The sequence below is a fragment of the Hydra viridissima genome, unplaced genomic scaffold, assembly GCF_058129835.1.
Source record: "Hydra viridissima isolate aposymbiotic clone 2 unplaced genomic scaffold, HvirCarnegie_v1 scaffold_2, whole genome shotgun sequence".
Classification (NCBI taxonomy): Eukaryota; Metazoa; Cnidaria; class Hydrozoa; order Anthoathecata; family Hydridae; genus Hydra; species Hydra viridissima.
Genome location: NW_028324301.1, coordinates 22,952,791 through 22,968,748, shown reverse-complemented (window position 1 = coordinate 22,968,748; position 15,958 = coordinate 22,952,791). Strand labels below are relative to the sequence as shown.

Sequence of the window (15,958 nt, the reverse complement as noted above, 5' to 3'; positions counted from 1 at the left end):
TTATTTAAATTAAAAATACTCTATTTTAGTTAAATAAAAATCTCACATTTTTCAGATTTCTTTGAAAATAATATCAATTTTTTTTACTTCTTTTAACTATAAAATACAAAATAAAAGTTTTATGAAACAATTATTTATACTTTTGAAATAAAAAATTATTGCAATTTAATATTATTTAAAAAAGGGCACTTAACTTATAGAAAAGTTGTGAGGGGTTTATTACCATTTTTTTGCTGTTTTGAGTCACTGTGCGGCGGTTCAAAGTGGTTAAAGATCAACTATGGAACAAGAATGCTGAAATCCATTTAAAAATAGACTACTTCAACTGCTTAATTTAGATTCTGCAATTGAAGAATTTATTAGTAAAAAAAAAATTACAAAAAGTTAACGAATAGTTCAAAACTTCACTAAATGAACGAATTCTTAAAACAAAAAAACCCTCAATTTCTTTAAAAATTATCGGCAACTCATTGCACAGATTCGTTCGTTTACTTAATTTTATTTTACATTTTTAAGCTTTGTCTGAATAAAACCTAACATTAACCCAACTTCTTTCGGACGCCAGTTTGGGATTATTGCAAATTTTTTTTCTGCCTGTTACAATTTTTTATTGTAATGCTTTTTTCGAGACCATTTTAACAAAATATCTTGTCATACAACTTATTAAATTTCTTTTAATAAATTTTTGATCTTGTAACTTGCTTCCGTTGTCCAGATCTTTGGCGAAGTATTTCTGATTTCTGCCTGTCAAAATTATTTTTCCCGATTTCAACCGCCGCACAGTGACTCAGAACGATAAAAAAACGGTAAAAATTAAATAAAATTTGACATAAATCGTAAATCAATAATGTTATATATCAAAATAAAATTTTTTGGGTCAAAGATTTCAAATTTATTAATAAATTTTTTTTTTATGCGTAGCTTCGACGTGTATAACGCGCGCTTATGCGCGTATACGCGCGTTTAAGGTGACTATACGCGTACAAAAATTTTTTTTTTCATGTTTTAGAGTCTTCAAGACAAACACATTATCTTGATATATTACTCTACTTGATATTTTTATAAAAATAGTTTTTAAAGGAGGTTGATACATAGAGAAAAAAAAACTGTATTTATTACATTCATTTTATTATTAACATTACAATTAATTTAATAACTTCATCTCGTTACGGTTTTCCTCAATAGCTCTTATGTTTTCTAAAAGATATGCTTTATACTTTTGGATCTGATCTTATTAGAAGGTAATGCATCTGATTCATCATTGTGTTTAACCTTGATATTTTTGCCGTGTGCTGGTGTCTAGAATTTCTTATCTGTTTATTTAAACTCTCCAGTGCATCTTCCGAATATACCCCGATTGGCAAAGGTAATTTATGTGATATGGAAGAACTATGAAGCAGCAGCTTATGTACAGTGGGAGGCATAACATACCAGTCGTACAAAATCACTATACGTTTAGCTGTTTCAGTGCAGTATAAATCTAATTCATTGATATTAATAGGATATCCACAAGATATGGTTATGAGAATATTATGCAATCTTTCAATTATATCACAATCAACTTTAGTAATTTCAGAAAAAGCTTTACTATTTTTAAATGCTCTTCTGGCAGTATTGCCGTCATTGGTATTTCCAAACCCAGTTTTAGGCATGTCAACATATAAGCTTAACCGTTCTCTGAAGAGTACCTGAATCTGTTTTTTTTTTTTAAGTCTACAGATAATTTTTCCTCAATTGTTTTTGGTTTATACTTTTTAATTTCAATTTTATAACTCAAATAAAGAATAAATTCCAAGCATTTTATCCAGCAATGCAAAGCTGAAATTCCAAACCCCGAGGCTGACTCATTCTCAGTTTTTGCTTTTAATAAATCAATATTGTTCATTTCCTTGGGTTTAGCATTGCAAACATTGCAGGATTGAGTGGATTTTGTCTCTGTAAGTGCATTAACTACTTTATTATCAGACATTGTAAGATCAACTCTATAGCTGATATTAAAGGTCACCTTTCTTCCTGCAATATCAAAAACTTTGCAAAACGTCTTTAAGGTATTTATTTGATTTTTTAGATCTGATTCTTCTTCTCTGGATAAAATCGGACTCTCTTTTTTATATTGTAGATGAAGAGGTCTACAAAAGTGACAACTTGAAGGATTTGCATTTTTCCAAATTTCGTCATCTTTTACTATGATCAATAAAGGCACAAAAGCTGTACTAAAAAGATTTTCTTCACTCTCAAGTTCTATACTTGCGATGCTTGTATTTTTGTTTATAAATACTTTGGCTTGATGCTCCATCGAAACCAATCTTTCCATATAAAACTCCAAATATTTCGTTACCTTGACCACAATTAGGCATATCAATCATTTCAGTTATTCTACTCACAGTGTGATCTAACATGCTTTGAAGAGTATACTTTGCAGAAATTTCAAAAAAAAAAATGTATATTCTCAGGATAACATTTCAATTTTTTCACCAAAATATAGTGCAAGGTAGGATAAATTTGCACATTGTGTACAAGAGCTGAGTTTCTGATCATTTGATATTGTTTATCGCTGAGATCAGTGTTCATTTTTAATGCAAGAGCTTCCTCTACACTCATAATGATGGGAAAGGTTTTATCCAAAGTTTTATCAACTTTTTCTATCTCTAAAAGATTAGACATTGTTTTTTAAAAAAGAAGTTTTTTTTTTTTCTCCAGCAGCATTTGCACTTTTTGCAGAAGCTAAAAATAGAGCTTCATGATGTTCAGTGGCAAGTTCTTTTATTTTTTTTTCTTTTGCTTTGCTCTCCAAGAACATTCCATTGCTTATGGGGCCTTCCAGAACCAAAATGACTATTTTTATTGTTCATAAGGTTTCTTTGAAGCCAACGATTTTCTTTTTGTATAAATGTATCATAATTTCGTCCACATTGTGTTAGTTTTCTCTTCACCTTTGAAATAGATATAACTAAAGCAACCTTTACTTTATTTAAGTTTTCTTTGCGAATTTCTTCAGTATTTTTTATTTCATTAAGTAACTCCTTCCATAATCTTAATTTATCCACTCCTAATTCACGTATATTTGGGATAAGATCTAATCTTTTCATTGTTATTGTTTTTAAGAACCATCAATATAATAAAACTAATAAATCAGAAACATTTTAAATTACATTATATATTTTTTTACTTTACACTGTTTAAAATTTTATTTTGTAATGGCTTTAACAATTGTCACATTGTTACATCCTGTAATAACACTATATTACTAAGTTAGCTTTATATTACAGGAGCTACTAAAGCTGTTCAGTTGAGCTTTTTCAAACATGTTGTACTTATCAAATAATAAATACTTTCAAAAATGGCGGAAAACAAGGTTTTTAAGTGTTTATCAACATTTTTATTTCTTTAATAACTTCCAATACCGCAGGAGACCGCAGTAATCCCTTTATAATTTAAAAGTAGAAATGTTAATTAACTAGAAAAAATGTATATATTTTTGGAACTCGGTGGAACATTTTTTTAGCTGATATGTAAACAGAAAAAATACAATTACTTGCGACCTTTTTTTTAGAAAAGTCTTTAAATTTAAACAAAAAAATCAGACTTTTTTTTTCTTTTGAGTAAATTTGAAATATATAGAGCCAAAAGATTATCTTTAAAATAAATATACACTATTTAAATTAAAAATACTCTATTTTAGTTAAATAAAAATCTCACATTTTTCATATTTTTTTGAAAATAATATCAATTTTTTTTACTTCTTTTAACTATAAAATACAAAATAAAAGTTTTATGAAACAATTATTTATACTTTTGAAATAAAAAATTATTGCAATTTAATATTATTTAAAAAAGGGCACTTAATTTATAGAAAAGTTGTGAGGGGTTTATTACCATTTTTTTGCTGTTTTGAGTCACTGTGCGCCGTTTTTAAATTTCCTCTTACGAAAAAAGCTGAGTAAAGAGAAAAATCTTAAAAAGCTACACGTGTGATTGACTTATGCAGAGTAAGCAGTTAAAGTATCGTCGGTCTAGATGTGATACCTCGTAAGTGCAAAACATTTACGAGACCCACTAAATTGAAAGTTTCAAGTGTTTGTTACATGTACTTTTTTTTTAAAATCTAAACGTTCTATAGATACATGGCCTTAGAATAAATTTTGAAAACAGCACAATGAAAGAATAATATACTTTTAACTAAAAGTGGTATGTTTGGCATTTACCAGGTATCACATCTAGATTGACGGTATTACTTCGACCAATTTTCTCGTTTCTACACCAGACATAAAAAATGTTTATGGATATGATGATTAAAGAAATAATTTTTTATTCATGATTTTAAGAAACATGATGCAAATTTTTCTTTATAAAATTTCAAAATATCAAGGGAATAGTGTATGAATATTCTGTATTATGTTATTATACATAATGGTATGTTAATGCATAAATCTTGTGTCCCTATACACTTTACTTTTATTTCTTATTCTTCTGTTGGATAAAATTGAGTTATAAACTTTTAAAACTGTAGCAATTTGCTAGCCAATTATTTACAATTAATTAGAAATATTTAAGTCAGTGTTATTTAGTCATCATTATTGAAGTCTTTTAGATAAAAGAAGGCAATGTTACTAATTTATAAAACTTGTGTTTTGATTGTATCGTCATGCCTGTATTCTATAAAAGCAGAGGAAAACTTAATAGTGTTAGATGATGGTTCCTTTGAACATTTAACACAAGCTGCCACCGGTGCCACAACAGGAGATTGGCTAGTATTTATGTAAGCATCTTGTGTTTTTTTTTGTGGGAGAAAAGAAAATTCCCAGAAGTTTTGGTTTCAGAGCAATATTACAAAATAGTAACCAATGTGTGCCTCTATAGATACTATACATTATGCAAAAAACTGAGCTACTTAGTCTGTTTATACATTATGCAAAAAACTGAGCTACTTAGTCTGTTTATTGTTACTTGAACTTGAACTTTACTTTTCTCTTTTTTTTTATAGACACAGTTAAAATGAAGAGAGATTATACCTGATTTAATTTCTAAATAAATGCAGAGTTATTTTTAAATTGATTTCATTTATTTAGAAATTAATTTTTTAAATTAATTTCTAAATAAATGCAAGTTAGTTAGAGAATGTTTTTTTTTTTTAAAATCTTATCTTCTTTAAATTGATAATGTTAAGAAAGTTTACTTTTAAATTGCTTTATTTAAAGTGTTTAAAATGATACCTAGAAATATATTTTATACAACTTTTTATATATTTCAACAACATGTAAATCCTGAGTATTTACCTTTTCAGTAATTGCCTTATTCATTAACATACATTAAATAGTAACTACTTACCTATAAAAAAGTTTAAAGAGAATATTTAGTTTGTATGATGGGTCATAAAAAGACACTATCAAAACATCAAATCTCCTCTGAATGCCATTCATTAAATAAGCAGATGTGTTTTTGAATCTTTATAAACTGGCTGAGAAAAAAAGGTAAAAGAAGCTGGATAAAATGATAAACTTTATTATCCTGTTGATGTTTTGCAGATTTGGTGGCTTACTCGCAATTTTTTAATGAGCAAAGGTTAATTTTTAAATGCCTTGAAACTCTGAGTTTGCTGACATGTTTTAATTGAATTTTCTATGTTATTTATTATATGTAAAGATTCTTCACATAGTTGTCTACACATAATTTCAAAGCAACAATTTTTCATGTCTTTATATAGCTTTTTTCTATCATGTTTAACAGGGAAAAAAAATATTTAAGTTTTTTCTAAAACCGATTTTAGAAAAAACTTAAATATTTCTTTTCAGGGCAACAATGTCATACATGTATATTGAATACAATTGAGTAACAAACAAATAAGTCTTTTCAATGGTTAGTTTTACGTTTCTTAAGACAATTAGCATGTAAAAAACATAAAGCATTAAGTGTTTTGTCATTTAACCTTGACCTTAGTTTAGTGACAAATAGACCACTTGCAGAAAATGACCTTTCAGCCTCCACACTTGTTACTTGGATTGACTTCAAAGCCGTGTGTAACAAATCTAACTTGATTGTTTCTTTGTTAGTTCAAATACTGCCATTTCTTTGAGCATTAGTTTGGAAGTTGATTCTATTTTTTGTTTCTTTGGTGAAATCCCTTTGACTGTCTCTCTGATGGAGAACTCGAGCTCTTCTGACAAGGAAGTAAATTGTTGTACTTGTTCCTGACTAGTTTCATTATCTGAAAAATTTTCCTCATCTATAGACTCACTCCTTTTTTGCTCAAACAAAGGATTAAACAAACTTGATGCAGTAGTAGCAATTGAATTTCTCTTTAGCATGGAATTTTTGAAAATGTCATGAGTTGCTCCATTAATGACATCAGGATTATTCAGATATTTAACTAAGTTTACTAATATAGCATTCCTCCTCTCAGTGACTCTTAGTAAATTAGTGGGCTAGCTCTTGATTAAAGGTGTTTTCCTGGCTTTTTAGCTGCTTGAAAATGAACTTTAGAATGCCATCAGATAAGAGCAATTTCGAATCTCTTCTGCAAAGTGCTTCAGCACCAACCTTGATTGGTTCTAAAGCATTTACTAGATTTTGTAAGGTGGTAAATTCAGACTCAGAAATCATAATATCGCTTAATAACTCAATCAGTGACATTTGAATACATTTCTTAAGGGTAACAAATCTTGAAATCATATCTAGTAAGCTGTTCCAATGTGTCTTAGAGTCTAAGATTAACTGCAGCTCCTTTCCAAACTCAGGCTGGACATGCGTTTGCAGAATCATGTCATTTTTAACTGGAGAATTTCAAAAACAATCTGACACATTTTCTGATCTTGTTGATGAGTTTTTTGACATCCTCCCTGATCATTGGAAGAGCTGATGCACCTGCTTCTGCTGAAACTTCTAATCCTCCTTCCCATCACTGTCATCATCTTCTTGGTCCTTTTCTAGAATAGTGGCTTGCTCAGGTTTGCCATTATCTTCTTTCCTAGATTGCCTATATAGAACATCACAGACAACCAAATGGATTCCATGTGCGAGGCAGAGCTAATGTCTGGTAAAATTGAGCTACCAAATTTTTTCATTACAGAAGCTCCGTCTGGTTACTGCAACAATATCACAGGCAAAACCTCACCTAAATTCTTTCAGTTTCTTGTTAGCAATTACACAACATTTCTCTGCTGGCATAGACCCATGTACCCTGATCATTCCAAGGTTCTAATAATCACCTACCATATGAACATTTATGTTCGTATATCTTCTATTTCTGGATGAAGTAAACTCATCAAGGGTTAAGCTAAATTTGTGACCAACAAGCTTCTTTTCTGCAAATTGCTGCTGATATGTTTTCTTGACATCTTCATAATGTTTCATCAGCAGAGCCTTAATCGATTTAGCATCTTTGGGCAATTTATATCCTTGTGTCTCTAGAGCTGTTCTCAAATGTTGACTAGTTGAGAAAATATAAAAGGGCAGCCCATCACATGAAATAAGCTCAGCCAAAACAATATCAACAGGATCCTTTGTCTTAAAAAATGAGTCAATGGGTTTGATGACTTCAAGTTTCCTCTCAGGAGTAACAACAGCAGCAAATGTGATGTTGTGCTTTGTCCTCAGGTGTTTCCTCATGGAGCTTGTGGTTCCTCCTTTGCACTTAATTTCTTGGTTGCAGAGCTTGCACTTGGCTAATTCAAGTTCTTTTGAGTGTAAAAAAGGCTTCAAACTGGTGTTATCCTTTTGGACTTCAGAAAACAACATTTTCGTTGTTGTTAAAATTTGTTACACTTTTTTACATCACAAGTTGCAGTAACTTACTGTTAAAGTTCAAGTGGAAGCAAATTAAATGTTTTCATTTATTCTCTCGAGAAACTACACATCATAAAAAGTGTTTTAGAAATGCCAAATAACCAAGTAAATTTTGTACAAAAGTTATATATCCAAAAACCGGTTTTGAAAATAGCATTTTTGTTTTTTGATTTCCAATAGTTTTGTGGTTTCTGAAAACCAGTTTTTCTTTCCCTAATGTTTAAAAAACAGCAAAGGGCTAAACCCTTGGCATCAAGGATACTGGTCTCAACTATTTAAGGTCTTAGGATTAGTTCTGGGCAATTATGGGTCCACTTTGAATGATATACAAAAAATCCTATTATTCTGTTGATTATGTATAGTGTACATGGCTCATTAGTACATAGTTGAGTTGGATCTTATTGTTCTGTTTTAAACCTCTGTAATTGTGACGTCTAACTGTAACTGTCTAATTCTAACAAAATTAAATTTTTTAAAGAAACAAAGTTGAATTTTTTAAATATACAAAGTTGAATTGATTGTATAAATATGGGTAATAATTGAAATGAATTAGCACATTTTTTATTTTTTATTGCCAAGCAGAAGGCTATTGCCTGCAGTCTAATTAGACTTCTAGAAGTAAAAGACTAAAATATTCAGTCTAATCTGACTATAAATGTGTTTTTTTTACAGTCAGTTTAACTTTTAATCTAGTAAAAAAGTCACAAAAAATTCCCTTAAAATCTATTAAGAGGTGGACTAGTAATGTTAGAGTACTGTGGTTTTGTTTTTAATATTTAATTTTTTGCTGAGGTTAACTATCTAGTAACTATGAAATTAAATATTAGAACTATGTTGGCCTTGTTTCTGTTTTTTATTTTTTTTTGCCTGATTTCAATCAGTAGTGTAGCTTGAAAATTTGGAGACTTGTACAAATTATATTGAAAGCATTTAACAGGTGGCCATCTTGAAGCTCTGAAAAAAAATCACTGTTCAGAAACATTTTTACATGTGTGTGTGTGTGTGTGTGTGTGTGTGTGTGTGTGTGTGTGTGTGTGTAATATTTTTACATATGTGTGTGTGTGTATGATATGTGTGTGTATAATATTTTAAAATTTGCTTCTGCAATCTTTTAAAAAATCAGGACACCTGCTACTACTGGTTGTGCAAATTGTGGAAAGATAGAAAAGGAGCTTCTTCAAATAAAAGAAAAGTAAATTTATCAGTTATTTGGTCTTTAAAATTGAAATAAAAATCAGAAATACAATATTATTTTTGTTTTTGTTTTTTGTTTTTTTTATGTTTTGCAAAAGTTTGTTTCATATTTTACTATTTACTCATTATTTTTACCCTAATTTCTTCTAATAGATATCAAGCTACAATGAGTGTGGCCAAGCTGAATCCAGAGGCTTCTAGATGTAAGTAAAAGTTATGCAATTGTAATGCATTTACAGCCTATAAAAACCCCAAAAATTTTGTCACGACTGTAAGTTTACAAAATTTTAGCCTCCTCCTCTACCTTGCTGTTGATACTGTATTAAAGACATCCCTGGACTACTCTCCTAAAATTCAAAATGTTCTTTTTTATTTGGATTTTATTAATATTTTAAATTATCTTTGAGTGCTAGTTTTATCATTAAAAATGTGTAAGTATTTGGTAATCATGTATATAAGAATCTTTTTACTCTTTTTTTTCTCTAAATTTTCTTTTTACCACTATGAATTTTTATTCTGATTAGATTTTTTGTTTTAGTAACGATTAGACGATTTGGAATTAACAAACCAACCATTATGCTGTGAGTTTGTAAATGAAAAATTTGTAGTGATATTTTTTGAAATGATTTTTACATTTTGAGTGGCTTTTAGTCAAATATCATTATGATATCTTGTGCTGACAAAATAATTTATGTTTTAACATATCTACTAAGGTTTCGTCGTGGTTACCAATGGGCATACAAAGGCAAGGAAACAGCAACTAGTATTAGTGATTACATAGACAAAGGACATCTTTCTGATAAACACAAAACTGTTGCTAAACCATTGGACTGGTTGTAAGTTTCAAATAAATTCTGTTAAATTACTTTTCATTAAAATGTGATTAAAATATTAAAAAAGTATATTGACTAGCACAAAAAAGCTTTCACATACTTTTGAGAGTTTCCATCGAGCACTTACTCAAAATACTTGGAGAAATTCTCCTTTTTCTTTCCCCCATAAATACTTTTCCTTGCAATCAAAAAGTTGTGTTTATTAATATTTAAATTTTATCAAGATAAAAATTTTATTATGAAATTAGATAAAGACAAGTTTTTTTACTTTAAACTTATCACCAACATAACCGTAATATTACTTGTTCTATTCATTTACAGCGATGTGTGGCTGGAAGATTTTACTGAGGAATTAAAGGTAGTTAATAATTAGCTGCTGTTGTTTTTTTTTATTTTATTTTATTTTTTTTCCATAATTATGATTGGCTTTTAACTAAAAAATAAATCTAATAAATTGCAATCTTTATATTTTTAGACGTCATATAAGTTGAAGCGTTTGCCAAGTACTCACAGCTTAATTATTCTAAGTACTGGGACATGTCTTTTTCTTTTTGTCCTCTTTTGCACATGCGCACCAAAGAAAAAACATGAAAAACGAAAATAGATTATTTTAATGTCTGATATTATTTATATTACTTTGGTGTTATTGTAATATCTTACTAAATATTTACAACAATATTCGTAAGTTTTTTTTCTGGAATCTTAAATGTTATGACCTTCCAGCATGTATGTAGGTATACATTAGTGTATGGTATATTTGCATACTGACTAGTATATGGTATATGTGTGTATGAATTGACTTAAGATTTTGTTTACTTATCGCTTAAGATCTATTTATGAAGATGGTGAAATCAAATAACATATTTATTACAATTGTTTTATTTAAACAAAAGCATATTTCAATAAAACTAAACTATTTACATTTATTTTCGTTAATGCCTAGATAAATGAATTAAGATAAATATGCGTGAACTAGATAATATCTTGTCATCGTCACCTTTACCTAGTTTAGTGGTATTTGATTTGGATTATACTATATGGCCTTTTTATTGTGATTGCGAAATATTTCCACCTGTTATTGTTAATAACTGCAACCAGGTAAATTAAAATCTTCTGATAATTTTTTTTGTTTATTTATCTCAAAGTTTTTTCTTGTTAATTTTAAGATTTTTTTTTTTTTCTTCGTATTTTTAAAGTTTTTTCTTTTGACATCGATTTTCGTAGTTCTCTCTAAGTGTATTAGGCAACGTGCCGATCAGAATTATCTCGATAGGTATTCTTACCTTAATTGCAGTGCTCTTGTTAATTGTAGTGTTCTTGTTGGAACTCAGCACTAAATTTCTTTCTTGGTGTTTTTAATTCTTTAAAACCAAGCATTGATTTCACTTGCGGTATTATGTTTAAAAACCCACTTTTTTTTGTCCTTTATGAATTTCAACATCTTTATTTAAAAAGCAGTGACAACTTCTTATTTCTACTTTATTTTATTAATAGATATGTTGTTACACGGTTTGAAACTTTTGGGGTGAGTCATCAACGAAAACACCCGATAAAACCCTTTGGAGGGAGGGTAGTACATACCCATAGGATATCGTAACAAGTGATTTTAAAATCAACGATTATCGTCCGTGAGAGAAATTAGCATTTTTATTTTTCTTGACACTGGCTAAATTTTAAAGCTATCTTTTAGTACTAAAAAGCTATTAATTCATCCAATTCTGAGTTGTTTTTTTTTTCAAAAATGTGTATCTTGTAACAAAACAACTGAAAAAGCAAGAACAACAAAGCAAATTTCTGTATAATTTCACAATTTGATTATCTTAATATCATAATGGATTTAATCATAAAGCTAAAACATCTGAATTCTAATAAAATCACGTTTTCCACTCTTATATGTTTTGATTTTAACTTCTATACATGTTTGCTGTTGTAGTCTACAACACAGCTAAGTAATTGCAGTCTGTGTTCTAGGTGAAGTACATGTCTCTTGAATCGTTGCCATTGAGGCTTGAAGTTTGCATGAAGAGCTTCAGTGGCCTGTTCACTGTGTATTCCAAGACTTTGATGACTCAGAGATGAACTGGACCACGTGAAAGAACACAATGTGGACCTTTGGAGTGATTGAGACTGGAAGAGCAAGGTATGCAGCTTAGAAGTTCTCAACGTATTCTTGAAAATTTTCATCCAGATGGGTTCCAAAACATGCAGTAACTAACTTATCAAATTGCCTGAATGCTTCAACATAGGGAAATGCTGTACTTATAGCTGCTGCTTCAACTTTTTGCTGAAGAATATCAATATTTTTCAATAGCGTTTGACAATGATTTCCATGAAAATGTCCTCCATGAAAGGGTTGGAAGGGAATGTTTAAAATTTCTGGGCATTCTTTGACCTCTGGCGAAACTTTTTTCAGGTTCTTAAAAAGGTGGTTGACCACACCCATCAGTAGGTGAAGTTCCATTGGTGGTATTGCTTTTAGAATGAGTGTTTCATCTGAAATATTGAGCAAGGGCATGTTGATGACATTTCCAAAGCATTTAGCACTCTTTACATTACTTCCTTAAGCAACAAAAGCTTGGTGAGCCTTTCTAATGCTTCCAAAAGTTCTCAGTGCACCACATTTTCCAAGGTTTGAAGAGTCTGCATCACACCAACAGCAAGGATGTTTGCTAGCATGAGACTGAAGTCTTCAAAGAATGTTAGCAACTTTCATGTCACAAGACAAGACAAAGGAAAAAGCACCAATATTGGTGAGTTTCAACAGGTTTTTAATGTTCTCATAGTTTTCTGGCATTCCTTCAGAGATTGCTATAATCAGCTGTTTCTTTACTCCAGAATCTTTGAAGGAAGAACTACAAAGCTTAAGAGTCTTCAGAACGGGACTGGTTGATTCTGGGGCTACCTTGATAATGCCCAGACTCATCTTAAAAAAATCACCTCCACCATCAAGTCCTATCTTAATTAGATGTTCCTCGGAGACAGATCTTGCTGATACCATAAATTGAAGATGGCTGCCAATATCAAAATATTTAATTTTAGTGACAGAAAAGTGATCTTTGAGTAACTTTCCTTGCTCTGCAAATTTTCTAGCAAAATATGGCTCAACATATTTTGTTTGCCTGCAGAGTTAAGAGTTGAAGCAGTTGTTTCATCTGGTTTTTTGACAAACCAGTATAGTTGAACTGTCACAAGGTTTCAGTTGGAAGAGGATCCTTAAATAGTTGTGTTGGATTAGCTTTGCTTGAAATTTAAAATGGATTAATAGAATAAAATGTACCTAATAAAAAGCAATATGTTGGGCAAAAAGCAGTGAAAAAACACGTACTAAGTTTTGATTTGCTCAGTCGCACTGTGCCATTTGGAGATGCATCCTGGGTTCCAAAACAGAAGATGCAATAATTTCTGTACTTTTTGCGTCTATTTTTGCAAGTGCAGTCAAGTTTGTACTTCTAGTTCCTGGGGTGCACTTATGGGATAAACCCGGTCCAATCACAATAAGGCATTTTGTGCATCTTTTTTCAACTTTAGATGATTTTTCTTGAGTAGTACTGCTGGACAAGGGAGAGGAATTTTTACCCTTTGACTTACTAATTTAGCAAATAATACAGTCACATGCAGGAGAATTTCTTGTTGATAGCTTAACAGCAATTGAACTGAAATCATACAATTTGGGAATGGCTGTGATGTTTTTCCCTTATCAATTTTTTGCAGAATGAAACGACAATTTGTGCACATTCCATTTGGAAGATGATCATCATTAAAGTCTAATGGTTTTGGAGAGTATTTTACCAATCTTCTTATCAAGAAAGGTGTTATACTTCGATCACCTTTTGACATGCAGAGAATGCAAACTGTGTTTCGACACTCAACATGAGTTTTAGCAGAATTGGGCATTTTAAATGTATTTTTTTTATTTCCTCTAACAAAATTTTATTAACTTTAGTTTGAATACAAGAACAAAAATGATGAACTTAAAAAAATGTTGGGGATTAAAAAGAAATCAAAACAAAACTGATGTTCAACATTAGAGATGTGGTGGGCTCTAGTTTTGTAGAAGAAAAAGCAATATTTTTTGTTAGAGTTGGAATTTTTAAGAAAGTTGTTATTTATTCTATATTTACAGAAAAATATTGATATAAGCTTATAAAAATGTTTTTACTTCATAAAACCCTTTGAAAAAAGTTCATAGTATGAGCATTTTTACTATAAAAATATTAAAATCGAAATTTCTTTCTCGGGCGCTAATGGTTGATTTTAAAACCACTTGTAATAGTATCCCTAGAGTCCATATTATCACCCCTCCAAAGGACTTTTTCTGGTGTTTTCGTTGACGGCTCACCGCAGAATTTTCAAACCGTGGTTATGATATGATATTTATGATAACATATATATTAGGTTGTTGATGGAGGTAACAATGAGGTAAAGCTTTATAGCGACGTTGTTAAAATATTTGTTGCTCTTAAAGAGAGTGGAATTCAAATGGCAGCTGCTTCACGTTCAAATGATCCTGTAATGGCTGCTCAATTGCTGAATTTACTGAAACTTGATCACTTTTTCTGTGTGAAAGAAATTTACCCTGGTTCAAAGTTGAAACATTTCGAGCAAATTAAAAAAAAGACTAACATTGAGTACATCCATATGGTTTTTTTTGATGACGAGCCAAGGAATATTGCTGACTTAAAAAAAGTTGGAGTCACTACACATCTTGTTAGACATGGTTTAAAAATAGCTGATATCAATGAAGGTTTTAAAAGTTTCAGAAATAAAATAGCAGATGTGAAGTCACCAACCTGAAGTTATTCTGTTTAAAAGTATAGAATTACGTTTTTAAGTCATAAAATTACAGCAGGTTTCTCATACAGATTTACATACATATAAATCATAATCATTTTTGGTTTCTTATAAATTGTGGATGTGTTGCCTTTATTTACGTCATTACTAGTTTTTAAATTTGTAAAAAATTTTAGTTTTTGTTATTTTTTATTCACGGTAAAAAAAGCTAATCGATTAAAATTTACGCGAGATCGGAAACTATTATGTAAAGATGGTACAATTTGTTTTAAATTTGCTCAGTGTAGTAATATGTTTACATCATAATCATACGAAAAAATCAACAGACTGAAATTAATCATTTGCTTGAGGATTATGCATTCATGACATCCGGAGGGGAGAGGGTCGAAAAAGATTGATAGTTAAAACATACTACTTATATATATATATATATATATATATATATATATATATATATATATATATATATATATATATATATATATATATATATATATATATATATATATATATATATATATACGTAATGAAAACCAGTAAAAACAGTGCTCTAAATATGTTTCGATGATGAAGCAGTGCTTCCTCTGTAGGAGGATTATTACACTACCGCCCAAAAAACTTATCTATTTTGGAGTTTTCACTTAAATTATCATTGTGTTATTTACAGCGCGTTTATTAAGCAACGCAAAAAGTAAATAGACAATATCTCAAACATTTTATTAAAACCATATATACAACAAAATTTTATAATTATTAGCACTATTGGAGGTTTTATTTTATATTTAATAATACCCCCATCAACTTGCATAACCAATACACATCGATAAAGAACGTCGATCACAGAACCCAATAATTCATCCTGTAATACTTTAGATATGACCTCTAAAATTCTTCTCTTAAGTTCGTTAATATTTTGGACGCTGCCTCTTTGATAACCTCTTGATTAAATCACACCCCAGAAATAAAAATCGAAGGGATTAAGATCTGGTGATCCGGCAGACCAATTAAAATCAAATCCACGACCAATGACAAGTTCATGGAAGTGCTCCCCCAGCACTTCTCTAACAGACAAGGAAAAATGAGGAGGTGACCATCGTGCTGAAAGACTGTTGAAGATAATTTAGGTTTTTTACTCAATTGATTTGCATATTCTTGTTACTCTTGAAATATCTGATGTTGTTGCAACACCACAAGAGCATTGAACACACTGCCACTTCGTTCATCTTTTAGAGATGGACGTCCCAATTTTGGAGCATCGTTAACAGACCGAGTTATGGCAATTTTGTCAATTAATCTAGTGATTGAGGATACTGAGAATGGATTCTTATTAAATCCATGCTTTGTTTTAAATTGCCTGA

The 15,958-nt window shown here is 30.1% G+C and overlaps 2 protein-coding genes and 1 long non-coding RNA gene across 4 annotated transcripts; all 3 read left to right on the top strand.

Moving 5' to 3' along the window:
- Positions 1-4,052: 4,052 nt before the first annotated feature.
- On the top strand, positions 4,053-10,487 carry LOC149892500 (thioredoxin domain-containing protein-like). Of its 2 annotated transcripts, none has more exons than XM_090079491.1 (7): positions 4,053-4,208; positions 8,906-8,974; positions 9,130-9,179; positions 9,515-9,557; positions 9,690-9,812; positions 10,131-10,167; positions 10,285-10,487. In XM_090079491.1, exons 3-7 carry the CDS (start codon positions 9,143-9,145, stop codon positions 10,411-10,413), a joined length of 369 nt encoding a protein of 122 aa, XP_089935617.1. In that variant the 5' UTR covers positions 4,053-4,208; positions 8,906-8,974; positions 9,130-9,142; the 3' UTR covers positions 10,414-10,487. The 2 variants fall into 2 exon arrangements, with proteins under 2 accessions (XP_089935617.1, XP_089935615.1); XM_090079489.1 differs by lacking the exon at positions 4,053-4,208 and adding an exon at positions 4,545-4,759.
- A 129-nt stretch (positions 10,488-10,616) lies between these two features.
- On the top strand, positions 10,617-14,924 carry LOC145188203 (magnesium-dependent phosphatase 1-like). Its single transcript, XM_090079492.1, has 2 exons — positions 10,617-10,907; positions 14,205-14,924. Exons 1-2 carry the CDS (start codon positions 10,773-10,775, stop codon positions 14,601-14,603), a joined length of 534 nt encoding a protein of 177 aa, XP_089935618.1. The 5' UTR covers positions 10,617-10,772; the 3' UTR covers positions 14,604-14,924.
- LOC149892499 (uncharacterized) lies at positions 11,384-13,959 on the top strand. Its single transcript, XR_016450017.1, has 2 exons — positions 11,384-11,437; positions 11,781-13,959. It is a non-coding gene; the product is annotated as an uncharacterized LOC149892499 (long non-coding RNA).
- Positions 14,925-15,958: the final 1,034 nt, after the last annotated feature.

Excerpts from the sequence above, each read along its gene's own strand:
- LOC149892500 (XM_090079489.1), top strand. The coding sequence starts at position 4,605 with ATGTTACTAATTTATAAAACTTGTGTTTTGATTGTATCGTCATGCCTG. Across the intron at positions 9,180-9,514 it reads GAATCCAGAGGCTTCTAGAT|TAACGATTAGACGATTTGGA; the intron begins GTAAGTAAAAGT and ends TTTTTGTTTTAG. Across the intron at positions 9,558-9,689 it reads AACAAACCAACCATTATGCT|GTTTCGTCGTGGTTACCAAT; the intron begins GTGAGTTTGTAA and ends ATATCTACTAAG.
- LOC145188203 (XM_090079492.1), top strand. The coding sequence starts at position 10,773 with ATGCGTGAACTAGATAATATCTTGTCATCGTCACCTTTACCTAGTTTA. Across the intron at positions 10,908-14,204 it reads TTGTTAATAACTGCAACCAG|GTTGTTGATGGAGGTAACAA; the intron begins GTAAATTAAAAT and ends CATATATATTAG.